General features: G+C 41.7%; 1 protein-coding gene across 1 annotated transcript in view; it reads left to right on the forward strand.

The window, feature by feature from the left end:
* The window catches only part of DCDC1 (doublecortin domain containing 1), a 418614-nt gene that overhangs the window by 334295 nt on the left and 69135 nt on the right, over positions 1-15184 (forward strand). Inside the window, exon 20 of the mRNA XM_074955137.1 lies at positions 12130-12253. Within this exon, the coding sequence (XP_074811238.1) occupies positions 12130-12253 (124 nt within the window). The remainder of the gene's footprint in view (positions 1-12129; positions 12254-15184) is intronic.

Here is a 15184-nt window from a genome sequence, read left to right on the forward strand (position 1 = left end):
CCTGGGTGCCTACAGCCTACTACAGAACCCTGCACAAGTGCTGTGAAGAGCTATCATCCTACTTCACTGAAAATATCGTGCACATTTGGGAAGGCTTCTCTAGACTGATCCACTCCATCTAAAACAGCCAACAAACAGCCCAACTGCATTCCTGTAGTTCAGTACATACACTTCTCAGAAAGTACTGGACAGCCTCGTGAAGTCCAGGCCCAAGACCCGTGAATCTAACCCATGCCTTTCCTGGCTGATTAAAAAGAATCTTGAGCAAATGAAACAGTTAATGCTTCATTCAGGGAAGAAATCTTGCCTTCCTCCTTCATACAAGCAATAGTGAAACTGTCACTGAAGAAACCCACACTGGATACATCCGTACTAGACAACTGCCTCTCAAACCTTCTGCTCCTGAGAAAGCTTATAGAGAAGCTAGCCAAAGACCACCTACAGGCTTATCTAACTGAAGCAAATATCCTAGACCCATCATAAACTGGATTCAAGCAAGGCATGGAACTGAAACCTCTACAGTGGCATTGTGACAGGGCACAGCTCTCTGCTCCTGTCTTCTCAGACAAATAGCTCTAACACCTTCAGTTTGTAAACCCTGATGTGTAGTTTATTGGTGCTATCTCAGCCACCATTCCATTACAGTCCCACTCAGCAACTCTGTTTACAAACATCATCCCCTTTTGCCAGAAAAAAGAGATCTCTCCACACAGAAATCTCTCCTTACCCTGGCCCTGCTAGCCTTTCTGACTTGCTCTCTCTTTCTCTCTCTCATTACCCCCTTGCACTTCCTTCCCATATACCTTTCTGTTCTTCCAGTTAATGGATTAACTAGCTTCTTAGGTACGCCAGCTCAGACTGATCTAATAATTAGCCCCAGCTTCCCTCAGTCAGTCCCTTCTTTGGGGAGACTAATTGGACTAACAGTGACCAGAGTGCTGGTTCAGCTGCTGGTTCTCAGCACTCTGTCACAGGCAGTGATGTATCATCTCCTACTGTCAATGGATGGAAGGCAAACATCCATTCTTATCCTCCTGTACCTCTATGGAACATTTGATACTGTTGACCATGAGATAATGTTCTCCTGAGAGAGGTGTCAGGGGAATGTAGTAAATGGTTTAAGTCCTTCCTGGAGGAACATACCCAAAGAATAGTGATAAGAAACTGCACATCCACCATTAGACTCTTACTTGTGGAGTTCCACGAGGATTAAATCTCTCTCTGGTTCTGTTCAACATCTGCATGCAGCCACTAGGTGAACTGCTAAGATGACATGGACTCAAATGCCAGCAATATGCAGATGACACACAACATGCTCTATGTATCCTTCGCCACATATCTACCACCAATGTAGCCCAGTGCTTGGAGGTGATCAGCTCATAGATGAAGAACAGTTTATTGAAGCTGAACTCAAGCAAGCCACAGATTATGCTGGGAGGCACAGGAAAACATTTTGAATAGTTTACAGTTACTGTGCTGTCTTTTGGTGGCAGGTTCACCCCCACAATCAGTCCATTTCAGACCATTGTTTAGGAGTGCTCCTATAATTCTTCACTGATACTAAGTTTTCAAACAGTAGGGCTTTCTAACATTCCCAGCTAGCAAGGAGACTCCATCCCATTTTGGTGGATGATGTCCTGGTCTTCATTTTAAACACCTTTATCATCTCCAATCTGGACTACAGCAGTGTAACACCTAGGCATGAAGCCATCAGTACTTAGCAAACTCCAAGTAGTAAGCAAGGCTTCAGCACATCTCCTCAGCAACACAGGCTACTGCAAACACATCAAATTTGTCTTCTGTTCTTTCCACTTGCTTCCCACAGAATAGTGGGTCAAGTTCCAGGCCTCAGTCCTAAAACGTGCTCAATGGCCTGGTACCGGCATATCTAAAAGATAGCTTGAGTTCCAAGGTGAAGACCGCGGTTGACCACTTCACTCCTTGGTATGGTCAACATTTCTACCACAAGGGTAAACTTCATAAAAGAGTGGACAGGAATGGACTTCGCAGAAACTCAAGCACTGATACACAATCGTCAGGGGTGGAGACAATTGGTTGATTGCTCATCAGTGATGGTGCCCCAATGACCAGTGCGGTTATGGGAGTGATGATGATGAATTGCAGCATACTAGCACTGAGTTTTAATTGCAGCATACTAGAGCCCTTAGGAAGTTCACTCAACTTTTTGTTTCATTTGACACCAGTTCACTGGGGCAACACTGTTTCTAAGGGGATCAGGTCTAAGTACTGTCTGATTACCTTTCTGTCTGATTATTGCTGTGACCTGACTGGCCATGTCAAGAAACATTTATCCAAGGCACAGTGACCTCCACTGCCTGCCTCGTTGATGTTTACATCACAATCATCTGCAAGGCAACTCCTTGGTCCGCTCTTCATACATCCCAAAGTATTATTGCTTGGATTTGGCTTCTAAGAGGGAATCCCATTTCATCTCTCTAGGATACAAAATCTGTTTCTGAGGCAGGGGGAGACCAAATCTTCCCTCCGGCTCAAGTTTGTTACTTTGTAATATTCATTATTCAAGTTGGTCAGTTTTATTTCAAGCTTTTCTCTTCGCTTGCATCTTTCAGGTTACCTGTATTATGCCTGCAATTGTTAGAAAGTATCTTACCCCCTTACTGTTTAAATAACTAAATAAATTCTCCTATTTGTGTTTAGCCATGGCATTATTCTTACTGCCTTTTGTAGCTTTACAGACACTCTTCTTTTCTTCTGAGACATCCCTTGAGATCCTTACTCTCCAGGAGTGAGAGTTGTGTGAGAGAGTGTCTCTAGAGAAGGGGAAATTACTGACCTGTAATTTTGCAGGTAACATTTCATCAGAATTCTCACTCATCCACCCACCAACATGGAGAGTTTGGATGGTGTCAACGTTGAAGGGGTGGTAATTTTTACCCCTTTGTTCTGGCATTAACATGTTGAGACAGTTCTTATATTTGTCATTTTTATTGATGCATTTTATTTATTTCTTTGGAGAGCTGTTTCATCTTGTTAAACCATGAACTCACTGCAAAGTTTCAAGGATAGCAGCCAATCCAGAGCACAATGTGCAATCCCAGGTAGTGAGACATGCTCACTTGACGTCCCATCCTGTGGACAATAACCTTAAAGACCAAACCACTTTCAAAGCTTGGAGAGTTCCATATAACATGAAGTAGAGAGTTGAAGCCCTGGAGTGAGAATGTTGTCATACTGTGATCTTCAGTGAAGAAGAATGACAGGTCTTCTTATTTGTTCATTTATTTTTCTCTTAGACAAAGGCCTACATTATCAGAAGTTACTCATGAGATTCTTGAGTTTTAAGGTATTGCAATGTGGACACTCAGAAAAGAGGTCAGGTTTTCATATTGTGCTGTACAACTAGTCTCTGTTAACTTGGCTCATATATGGTATCTCAAATAGAGAACTCAAAAACTGTGGCATCCTAAATCACTAGTCACTTTGAAAGTTTAGCCGAAATATCTGACAACTTGGCTCTCCCTGTTCGTGTGACCTCCCCTTTACACCTTTTTGGTGATTTTCCACTTTAAATGTTATATTGCTTCTTATACATTGTCATTTAAAGAGTTCAAAACAATTTGTTTTGAGGGGGGAGCAGAGGGACAGGACCTATGATATTAGTCATTACTCATGACTGACAGCACAGAAGACTGGATCTGTGGCCACTTGATGGGACATGGCTCTTTAGTAAGGACAGCCAGACATGCCACCTACTGGGCCAGTCTGCACGTTAGCCCCTATTGACTTCACCAGAAGAAAATAAATGAACAGATAAGGCAAATCTGGTTTGGAAAAAAGATTGTGTATAATTTTGCCAGCAAAGTGGTAAAATGTCAGCAGCTGGAGATTTAAAAACATAGATCAGGCTGTCTCTTGTAGCTTCAAATGAAACTATAAGTGGTGTGCCTTGTCTTCTTCTCTTTTTTTTTTGTAATTAAGATTCTTAACACATATATCAAGTCTGGGGTTAAACTTCTGATACTTTGTCTTTAAACTTGCTTTGAGCTGTGTGTCTGTGCTGGGGGGAGAGAGAGAGAGAGAGAGATTTGCTAGCTATTGAGCGCATGAATAGTTTTATTTTACTTTCTGTGAGGCATCTACTGAAAAAATAACCCACACAATTGCATCAGTAATACACTGAATAGGGAAATTAAATTATGTTAACTGGAAGTAACTGCAGTGCAGCATCTAGAAAACTGTCTGTCAGGAGGCATTTTGTGAATCACTGCCTCCACCTAGAGGTATTTTCGGGGAATTATATGACTTTCAAATCCCTCCGTGATAAGTGATACTACAAACATATGAAAGGCTGTAAGGATATAATTTATTTTATGCACATATACAGTCATTACAGTTGCATCCATTAATGCCATTGCAGTTGAGGATCTGTCAGCTTTTCATCTGTAAAAACACAATTTTCAGGGGTTTATAACTTGGCTATAAAAATTCACACTGTGCTGAAATTTGGCAGCCTAATAGCACTTTCTGCAAAGACCTTTTGGTGAATGCTGTGAATGTTCATTAACAATAATACACAAAACTTGGCAGAACCATCATAGACCCACAGATATGCTATTGAATCCAAAAGAGCCTTGGCCTCAAGAGTATGTCAGTGGCATGTTTTCTTCCTTCTCTATTTCCAGCACTATTAGGAATAGAGAGAAAATAAAGCCGTAAAAATTAAAAAAAGAATAAGGATCATTCTTAAACCCACAAAATAAAAATATTAATGGCTTTGTAGTACCTTATAGGCACTGCTGGGTGCCAGGGGAAGCCCCAGTGGCAGTGCACAGGCTAGTCCTAAGAAATTAGTCTGAAATTCCATCCTGTGGAGTTTCTACTGCAAGGGTTTCTAAACAATAAAATACTTGACATGCAGGATTCTACAAAATTCTTTGATTTCATTTAGCAAATTCTTTGCACTTGAATTCAGGTTTTTAAAAAATGTACAAATTTAGTCTTGCCCTCAGTACTTCCCCGACCTAGCTGAAAAACTATTTGAGACAATCCCAGGAGGCCTGTCTAGAAGAAAATTCTCTCAAGAGTAAATTTACCCCAGTGCAGAAAATGTTCACGAAGTCCTATGCATTATTTGTTCCACTTTAGTCCTGTGCTCAGAGCTTAATTGGCATTAGTTTGTCCCCAATCCTATGTGTAGTAGCATGAAGGCAAACTGCTGCCCCTATGCACCACACGTTTCAGGATTGAGTCCTTAAATAGTATTTAGGGCCAAAGCCACCTGTAGGAACACTTCCTAGAAGTGAATTTCAGCCTTGATTCCCTGCACCCTAAGCTGACAATCATCCTCAGTTTCTACCTTGTCCCCCTTTGAGGATTAGTCAGGCATCCTGTGGAGTCTTACTAACTGGTGGACACCCTTGAATGGATTTGTAGTGCATTGAGGTATATCTCCCAGCAGCCTCCATTGTTTTGTCAAACTAAAGTTCTGAAGGGCTTAGAAAGCCTAAACATTGTGTTGTTTTTTATGGGCACAATAATAGTTTTAAGTGTAAAACCATCTTCCTTCCTGGTAGAAAAGATAATAATAAGGAAAAAACATCAAATCTGTCATATTCCATAAATCCACGTTCATCTGTGTTGGTAAGTTTACTCACACATCTTTTCACATAATATTACTCCTGGGGGGGTTCTGCATGACTGTGCACCCGCAGGAACCCTCCTCCCTCCCGCAGAATTCCTGTGCTTTCCTGCAGAAAATGGCAGGAAAGCAAAAGGAAGCTGCGCAGGGGGAGAGGTCGGGGGACGACCCCAGGCACAGTTTTTAGAGGGGGGATTTTTGAGGGGGGATTGCCCCCCTCCAAATGGAGGTGAGGCATGGGAGGTAACATGGATTATGTGCCACAGCCCCCTCCCCCATTTCTGCAAGTGTAGAGCTGCCCAGCTGAAGGAGGCTGCATCTAGGCTCCCCTGACTCTGCAGCTGAATGCCGCCTCCTGGGTCCTAGTCCCAGTTGTGTTCTCCTTCTGTGTGTTGGGAGCCTTCCTGTTTTCTGTGCAACAGTGAGTGCCCGCAGTGGAATAGGGCAGGGGAAGGGAATGTGGGAGTTAGGGAGGGGGATGGAGAAGAAAAGGGGATAGGGGAGTCGCAGGGGGAAGTGGTAGCCCGGCATGCAGCATCCCCTCAGTAGCAGCTGGGGCTCCCCCATTAAGCAGACCCACCAAACCCTCACCCTGACAAGCCCTACCCCCCCTACACCTAGACCCCTCTAATGAGCCCCAAACACCCAGACCCCAACCCCACTGATTCCCTACCAGCTGCACCTGGACCCCCACCCCATCAATCTCCATGCCTCCAACACCCAGACCCCCCCACTAAGTCCCCCACATCCAGACCCCCTCACAAACCCCATCTCTCCACACCCAAACCCCCCCCAGCTGAGCTCCAACCACCTTCACCTGGATCCCCTGCAGAGTCCCATTGCCCCCGCACCCAGAACCCCTCCATGAGCCCCTGGACATCCAGATCTCCCACTGAGCTGCCCATAGCCAGATTGCCCCACACAGAAACGTCTTACCCCACACCTCGATCCCCCCACACTAAGCCTGTCCACACTTGGATCCTGCTGGGCTGAACCTGTCCACCACACCTGGTGCACCTTGTGCAGAGGGGCAGGGCTCCGGGGTGTTTCTGATGAAGGTGCAGCCCTTGTACTTTGTCAGGATCAGGTGCAGCCTCACTGCTGACTCCCTGTACCGGGGGAGGTGGAGGCTTCAGGGTGATCTCCCACCTCAATGCAGCCAGTGGCCTGTGCTCCCCCCTGCCATGCAGGAGCTACATTTATTTATTGACAAATAAAATGTACAGAATTTTGCAGAATTTTAAAATATTGTGTACATAATTTTTGTTTTTTTGCCGCAGAATTCCCCCAGGAGTAACATAATTCTGGGCCAGATTTTGCCAACCTTACTTACACTGAGTACTACCTTACCCCATAAATATCCCCGTCAATTTAATTGGGACTGCTTGCAGAGTGAGATACTGTTTAGCGTAAACAAGTGTAGCAGAATCTGGCCCTGTACTCTGTGTTCAATGGGCCAAGATAAGAAGAAAATTTTTTCTTGTAAATGTCCCTATTTTTAAAAGGCATACTTTGAGCATTTTTAGAACACAATTTTTAATGTTTTATGAAATGGTCCCCAAGCTTTTTTCCCCAGGAATCCCTTTGGCATCTAAGTGTCCCAGACCCCTTTCATTTCTTTCATTTCTGATATTATCGGAACAGCCCACCCCCATTCCCCGAGCATAGGAATGCCTATGCCAGCGTGAGCTCTCATGCATGGTGCATGTGAGATAACTCTGTGTGGAGGACTCCATTTTGAAAACAAAATGGCATCCTCCATCTGGCAAAAGTGCCGGAACCCTATCTGGCATATTCTGGCCCTAGTTCAAGGGATAGACCCATGCATAAACCACAGCGGACCACCAACAGTCTGGAGACCCCACTTTGGGAACCACTGGGTTATTATATATCATAATACCAAACATATATACTATTTTAAAAGTGTTATCACTGTAATACACATGCCTTAGTGTACTGCCTAACTGACACAATTACAGGACTAGCTGCACCTCTTTCCCCTTCTTGTTCCTGTAAATTTTTCCTTACAAACTGCTATTAAACTCTAGGAAGGATTTCTGGAAAAATGCACCATAAAACCAATTATATAGCTGACATACATCAATGATATTTCATTCTCTGGACAAATGACCTAAACTGCCACAACTTCAACAACCACCACCCATCTATCAAACTCTCTCTAGAACACTCCATATCAGCATCAACTTCCTTGACACCACGATCAGCTTCAACTATGGAACAGACAACTATATACAAGAACTCCACGGATTGCCAGACTTACCTTCACAGATCCAGTAACCACCCCACACACCAAGAAATCTGTTGTCTACAGACAGGCACTCAGATACCACAAAATATGTTCTCAGGAGATAGTCCAAAATACATACTTAAACACACTTAAAACCACCTTCACCAAACAAGGACACTCCACCAGAGAAGTAGATTACATCATGGAACGGGCCATCCAAATATCCCAAGAGAACCTGCTTCAGTACAGAAAAAAGCCCCCACTGACTGTACCACCCTAGTTGTCACCTACCACCCCACATTGAAACCTGTACAGGATATCATCAAACAATTACAACCCATATTTGATGGGGACCACATCATGAAAAAAATCTTTCCCAAAACCCCTCTTTTGGTTTTCAAACAGCCTCCCAACCTTCCTGAGTCAGAAGCAAGCTCCCCACACAGCAACTCAATGTGGCACTAGACTGTGCCAGAACAACAGATGCACAACCTGCAAACATATCTCCGCTGCTACAACAATCAATATGCCCTGCAACACATCTTTCAAGATCCAGGGATCTTACACATGCCTATCATAACATGTGGTATACTTTATCTAATGCACTAAATGCCCCAACAACAACTATGTGGATAAAATTACTGTGTTCAAAGAGACAATCACTATGCTCACACAAAAAAGTGATAAAAGACAAAAACACCATGTCATCTGTGGGCAAACACTTTTAACAAAATGATCACTCCATATGGACCTCTCAGTCCTCATCCTCAAAGGAACCTTTCACAATACCTTCAAAAGATGAGCTTAGGAACTTAAATTCATAACTTTGCTAGACACTAAAGATCATGGACTCAATAGAGGTATTGGTTTTATGTCTCTTTACAACAATCTGTAACCTACTACCCCTCCTTTTTTCTGTAACTACAGAGGTGTTAATGGGCTACTTACAAGGTGGTACCTCTTATGCTTAACAATCTCTTCCCAATGTGACACTCTGGTTTTCTTTCCTAGACCTGAAGAAGAACTCTGTGTAGTTCAAAAACTTGTCTCTTTCACTAACAGAAGATGGTCCAATTAAAGATATTACCTCACCAACCTTGTTTCTCTCCTAAACCAATATCTGAATACATTAGACATCCTAATAACCAGGTTAACATACAATATTCACAAATTATTACAGAGCAGCTCCACATCCATCACACTAACATCTACAGTATGTTATTTAGTAAGTTGTGTGCATTTTGTATTCAAAGTCTCTATATATGCACAATACAAGCTTAAATACATATGCTGTATGCTAAAATTTGGTGGGCTTGCTGCTCGGTTGCCCTGCACCTTCTGTAGTCATTAACATCAGTGTGAAGTGGGTATGAAACTTCACTATTATGAGTTGGTATCATTTTACAGCCACTTCACACTGATGTTAATGATTATAAAAGGTGCAAGGCAATAGAAGATCTGGCCCTGTATATATTATACCAAATGATTTTTTTCATATGCTATATATACTGTGATGGGGCAAGGCTAGATGGCTATAGAAAAGTAGTGGGAGATAGATATATTAGCTCCAGGCTAAACAAATCCCTGGTACCAGGTTAAGTGAAATGGAAGCTGCTCCAGGTCAGTTAAGACACCTGGGGCCAATTAAGAACTTTCCAGAAGGCAGGGAGAAGGCTAGGTTGATTGGGACACCTGAAGCCAGTCAGGGGCTGGCTGAAACTAGTTAAAAGCCTCCCAGCCAGTCAGGTGGGTGTGCATGTCAGGAGCTGTGGAAGGAAGTTGTGCTATTGGAGAGGCTGAGTAGTACACACCATATCAGGCACAAGGAAGGAGGCCCTGAGGTAAGGGTGAAGTGGAGCTTGAGGAAGTGAGGGCTGCTGTGGGGGAAGTAGCCCAGGGAATTGTACATGTCATGTTTCTAAAAGGTCAGCTACCATAGCTGATACTATTAGGGTCCCTGGGCTGGAGCCTGGAGTAGAGGGTGGGCCTGGGCTTCCCCCCCCACACACACACACACCCCTTTGCCCCCTGATTAATCACTGAGACTGGGAGACAACAGAGACTATGCAAGGAAGGATAACTTCTCCTCACCTCCCTTGCTGGCTTATGATGAAAAGGGCTCAGTAGACTGTGACCCTTGTCTCTAGAGAAAGAAGGGTTACGTGGAGGGTCACAGTGAGCCTCTGAAGCTAGCGAAATCCGCCAGGAAACGTGGGACCCACGGAGGCAAGGACAGAGCTTTGTCACAATACTCTATGCACAATATACCCTTCTCCATGGCAGTGACATATATACCTTGAGTGGGGAATCGATTCCAGAAAGTATGTATGGTACTGAACTAAGATCACTTCTCTATTCATTCTTAATTTTTCACAGAAATTCTTAAAGGTTCAGCTTTTGTGTACTTATTAACTGGGGCCCTATACATTTTTGCAGCATCCACTTCTCCTACAGTGGTTTGCAAACATAATGGAACAAGTTCACTCTCTATTCTTGCTTGGTTCTTACAAAGCCAAAATCAAACCCATTTCCTGAGTGCATTTTCTGTTATTTCCAGTTGTTCTGACTTACAAGTGATAGCCAAATATGGAAAAAACTGCATTTGGGAATAAAGACATTTCTCCGTTTTGGAAAACCAAAATGGGAATAAACAGAGCATGTCTGCAGATATTCAGTATTTTTTGGACTGAAACTGCACAAGGGCTTCAGCTGTTTCTATGCAGAGTATGGTGTCTTCCAGCTCTTCTGTAGCCATAGAACGTTTGCTCTGCATTGCCACATTTCCATCTTTGTCGTAGAGCTTTGAGAAGATGTCAAATATGATGGTTATGTAAGTTTGTGTAACAAGTATACATGATCCTCTTATGATGTTCTTTGAAATTTACTAGCTCAAATTGCTTTTATTATTTTTCTGTCATTTCATTTGCAAGTAATCCATGGGTACATTTTAATCTCGGTGGCCTCGGTTTTAACCAGCAGTCCCAGTTAAACCCACAGGAGGGCCTGCTTCCCATTCTGTTCATCCTACTAATTCTTTCTAACAGCTCCTTTTGAAATGTAGAGTCTGTATGCTGGAGACCACAGATAAATTATATTCTTTTTGGAAGATGTTCTGAAATATACAACAGGGGATTTTAGGAAATCTGCATTACGTTACAGAGAAGAAGAGGAAGACGATGAGGACTCATAACCTGTAAGGACTTGCAGAAATTCATGGAAAGCAAGTACCTCCCCATACAAAATACAAATTACTAAGAATATATATACTTAGTTTCTATTCTAGGGATTCTATTCAGGATGAATAATCAAGATTATAAATCAAAATCTTCTGTCATTTTAATAAACCTGGAATCTGTAGAGCAAGTAAGCCAAAGAAAGTTTTATGTTAAGATGTCCCATATCTTTAGTTGAACAATATATTGGCTGAAAATCAGGAGAGCATCTCTATTCAGAAGAGATGTTTCAGAGTAGCAGCCATGTTAGTCTGTATTCGCAAAAAGGAGTACTTGTGGCACCTTAGACTAACAAATTTATTTGAGCATAAGCTTTCGTGAGCTACAGCTCTCTTCATCCGATGAAGAGATATTTAAGCATGTTCTTAAATTTAAGTATATGCATAAGTCAAATTGATGGGACTTGAACACATTTGTTGTTAAGCATGTGCTTAAGCCCCTTCTATATTGGGGCCTATATTTATATACTTATAAAGGATTTCTCCTTGATTTTTTTCTCTTTTTAAATGAGCACTGAAATTGCATTACTTTCTGACGCTTGTAGATAGTTGTTAATGGCACTTTAACCTATCATTTACTTCAGCGTGGTATGTAACTAGGCACAATATGAAAATTACTTTAACAACTAAAATGGTGTGCATTCCATCACTCTCAACATTATGTATGGTCAAGGAACCATTCAAAGAGAAGGATCAAAACTCACATCAGAATTCCAGGCATTGATCCTGCAACTGAGTGCAACTGCACACAGTCAATTGCAAGATCAGGGCCCAGTTTCAAAGCTCAAAAACCTCTCTGACATGGGTCGAATCTGAACATTTCAAGATTTGGGGAAGTTAAGGTTGAGAGGTGGATTTCAAACCTCCAGCTTCAGGAGTTTTTGATCCAGGGTGTTAGCTCACCCATCTCAAACTATATCCGGGATTTTGGTCTGCACTATCTCTGGAGAGAAAGTTGTAGCTTAACTGCTCAAGAATTCACATTTGGAAGTGTAATTATAAAAAGAGATTCAACTTCATTTTTTTCAGATGGGCTATAAAGCATGAAGGGACAACTAAACCAGACCAGTGGAAACATTCCAAAGTGGAGAATCCTCTGTGGAATAAGCTGACATACATGTGGCCTCTCCTTCCAAATGGAGAACTTAATGAGGTAATTTCATGCATTCAAGAAGTAACAACACATGCAGTAGTTTGTTTAGTTTGCTAAACATCTGCTGAAACCGAACAGATGTGATATACTGTCCACGCCATGCCATGCCAATTTCACCTTTTGGAAAGAATAAATGAAAATAGATGCTGGTGTTAGTGCAAAAATGTCTGTTTTAATGAATTATTGCAAACTGAATGGAACTTTAAGATTTGTTCTACCAGTCCTTAATTCTGAAACACCAATACTTTGCCATGGATACTGTGTGCTATTTAATGTGCAATTCAATGTTAACTTTTCTATGAAAAGTTAACATTTACTTTATTTTTTCTTTTGGCTTTTATATTTTCATGGTTGATTGTAGCAATACTCACCTTTGAGTCAAACATTAGCTGGCAGTAAAAGGGATATTGTCTGCACAAGGCTGAATTTTTCTCCTAGAGATTATTCCATAGGTCATGCTTCAAATCTGCAGTATGTACTTTCATTTTTTATTAACTTTAGCCGGTTTTATCGGTATTCAGTTATTTTAAATGATAGCAGCATTTTTGTTTTTCAAAACAAACAAAGGCCCAGTTCTGCTACCTGTAACACGTAAATCAGTGTGTCTAGTTATGGAGTTAGGTACTACTTAGAGTGAGTTAGTGTGGCAGAACTGGATCCTAAATGAAACGATATTCAGCCATACTGAACCTAGACATAGAAGATTGTTTTTATAAATGAAAACTAAACTTCATCTGGAATTAAACTGAAAGTTGTCTGTTCCTCTAAGTGAACATTATTTGTCAGGCTGCACAGTGCTGTTAGCCACCAGTGAGTCTCATGAATTTGGTACAAAGTTACTAATATTGACAAAGCAAAAGTTGAAAATTCCATCCCCTCTGTTACAAATACATGGAAATGAGGATTTAAATCCTTGACTAGCAAAGGGAACTTTGAAGATTGGGGAAGGTATTTATACAATAAATTATTCAGAACTTTATTAGATTTCAAACAGATTTTTTAAAAATTCTTAATCTGCAATATTCACAATATTTACCAATCAAAATATTGAAGATGAGGCATCTGTTCTTAATGAAAGGCAGTATTTCTACTATATTAAAACAGTTCAACATATATACAGTGGAACTGGCGGACTATAGTACCAATTCCTATTTCAGTAACACCCAGCAGGTTATGGCAAAGGAAGGAATATTTCTTTTCCTTAAAAAAAATAAATTAGGTAGGAAATGAAATGCCTAAAAATAGAGAATGCAGCATTAAATTGTGAGATCAAGCACTAAAAACTTGGCATTCCAGCAGCTAAGTTTGCTCTAGCAACATTAACTTGATGCACTGTACTTATGTTCCTGAAACAATTGACTCTTTGTTGCTCTCTCATTGTATCATCTCTGAAGTCCTCATTGGGTGGCCCTAATCTCAAATTAATCCAGATAACACTGGCCCTTTGTCAACTCTTGACCAGTGTGGGACTTTCTGGACCTCCTCCTTCCTCTGGTAATTAATTCAACAGCATGATCTCTGGGTCCTGCTGCTGCCTGCCACTGTTGCCCTATAATCCTGGGGTGATCTCAGATGGGACCCACTAGTTACCCTGAATCTCCTGGGACCCCCAGCCCTGTATAGGGGAGGGCCATGGCCACATGTAACCAAGGCAGGCTCCTCTGCCAACTCTTTGCAACTGCTAATCAAGCATGAGAGGGGGGTCAGATTGGAGGGGCAGGGTTTATATAACCTCCCCACCCCAGCTGAACAAGGATCAATGACTTATTGAACCCCACCAACTCAGCTGATATTGCCAGTCCAGAAAAAGCCTCCTGCCTCCTCCCTACCTTGAGGTGCACGCTGCACTCAAATTATAGCCTGTGGCCACTGGAGATCTGCAAACATCAGGCAGGTCACATGGTGCTGGTTCCTCTTCCTTGTTTTTACAGTTCTGCTTCCTCAGGTGTCTAGGCTCTTCATTGGGGAGAAAAAAAGTCTGGATGCCCCTAGAGGTAACTGGAAACAAAGAACAGAGACAACTTAGCCACCTGCCCTGTGGCCACTACCACATAGAATAAGAGCAGCATCTCTCAAGAATGGCACTCCTGAGCACCAACAATCAGTCAGGAGCTGCCCATCAGAGAGAAATCAGGTGTCCATAATAGAAATTCAAAGGAATATCCAGGGGAAGAGGGAACTAGGTAGCTGGGCAGCATATCCAGAAGATCAAAGGGGAAAAGTAGGAACAAAATAATGTGGGAGAGGAAATGAAGATCAAAAGGAGACAGTGTGATTAATAAAGGGAAAAACACTTATTCCTAGACATTTTCCTAATAATACTTTCCCATTTAAGTGGTTGTTGTTGTTACAAGGATATTGTGCAATCACATGGAGATTTTCCATGAGACAGTATAGACCCTGATCCTGAAAAGACTTACATGTTTGCTTAATTTAACTATTACAACCTAAGGGGACTACTCACAGTAAGAAAGTTAAGCATGTTCATAAGTGTTTACAAGATCAGGACCATAGTTATTAAGATGCGTTCTATACGGTGGAAAAATAATAAACTCCTACTTTAACACAATCCCTCCTTCCCAAACTACAGAGTAGCTTTGGTCATTCATGTTTGAGGTTTATTATATACTGATAAAGGGCATCTGATTCAGACTATTGACAGACTCCAGCATTCTTTCTCCCTTTCTTTGTTCCACTGAGAACTCTGATGATTTTGTCCTATTTTTTCCCTTCCAAGATTGAGAAGCCAGAACTCGATATTTCCAAAATCACTTATGCAACTATTTCATTTTGTCTCTTTCCATCTATCTAGGTTCTTATACCTCAGCCATCACTGTGGTACCTTAACTTTACTAAGGTTAACTTTAAAAACATTGAAATGGTTTGTGTAACAAAATAAGAACCAAAATAACAATTATTTTCTGGACTACA

This window comes from Natator depressus, chromosome 6 (genome assembly GCF_965152275.1).
Source record: "Natator depressus isolate rNatDep1 chromosome 6, rNatDep2.hap1, whole genome shotgun sequence".
In the NCBI taxonomy this organism is placed as follows: domain Eukaryota; kingdom Metazoa; phylum Chordata; order Testudines; family Cheloniidae; genus Natator; species Natator depressus.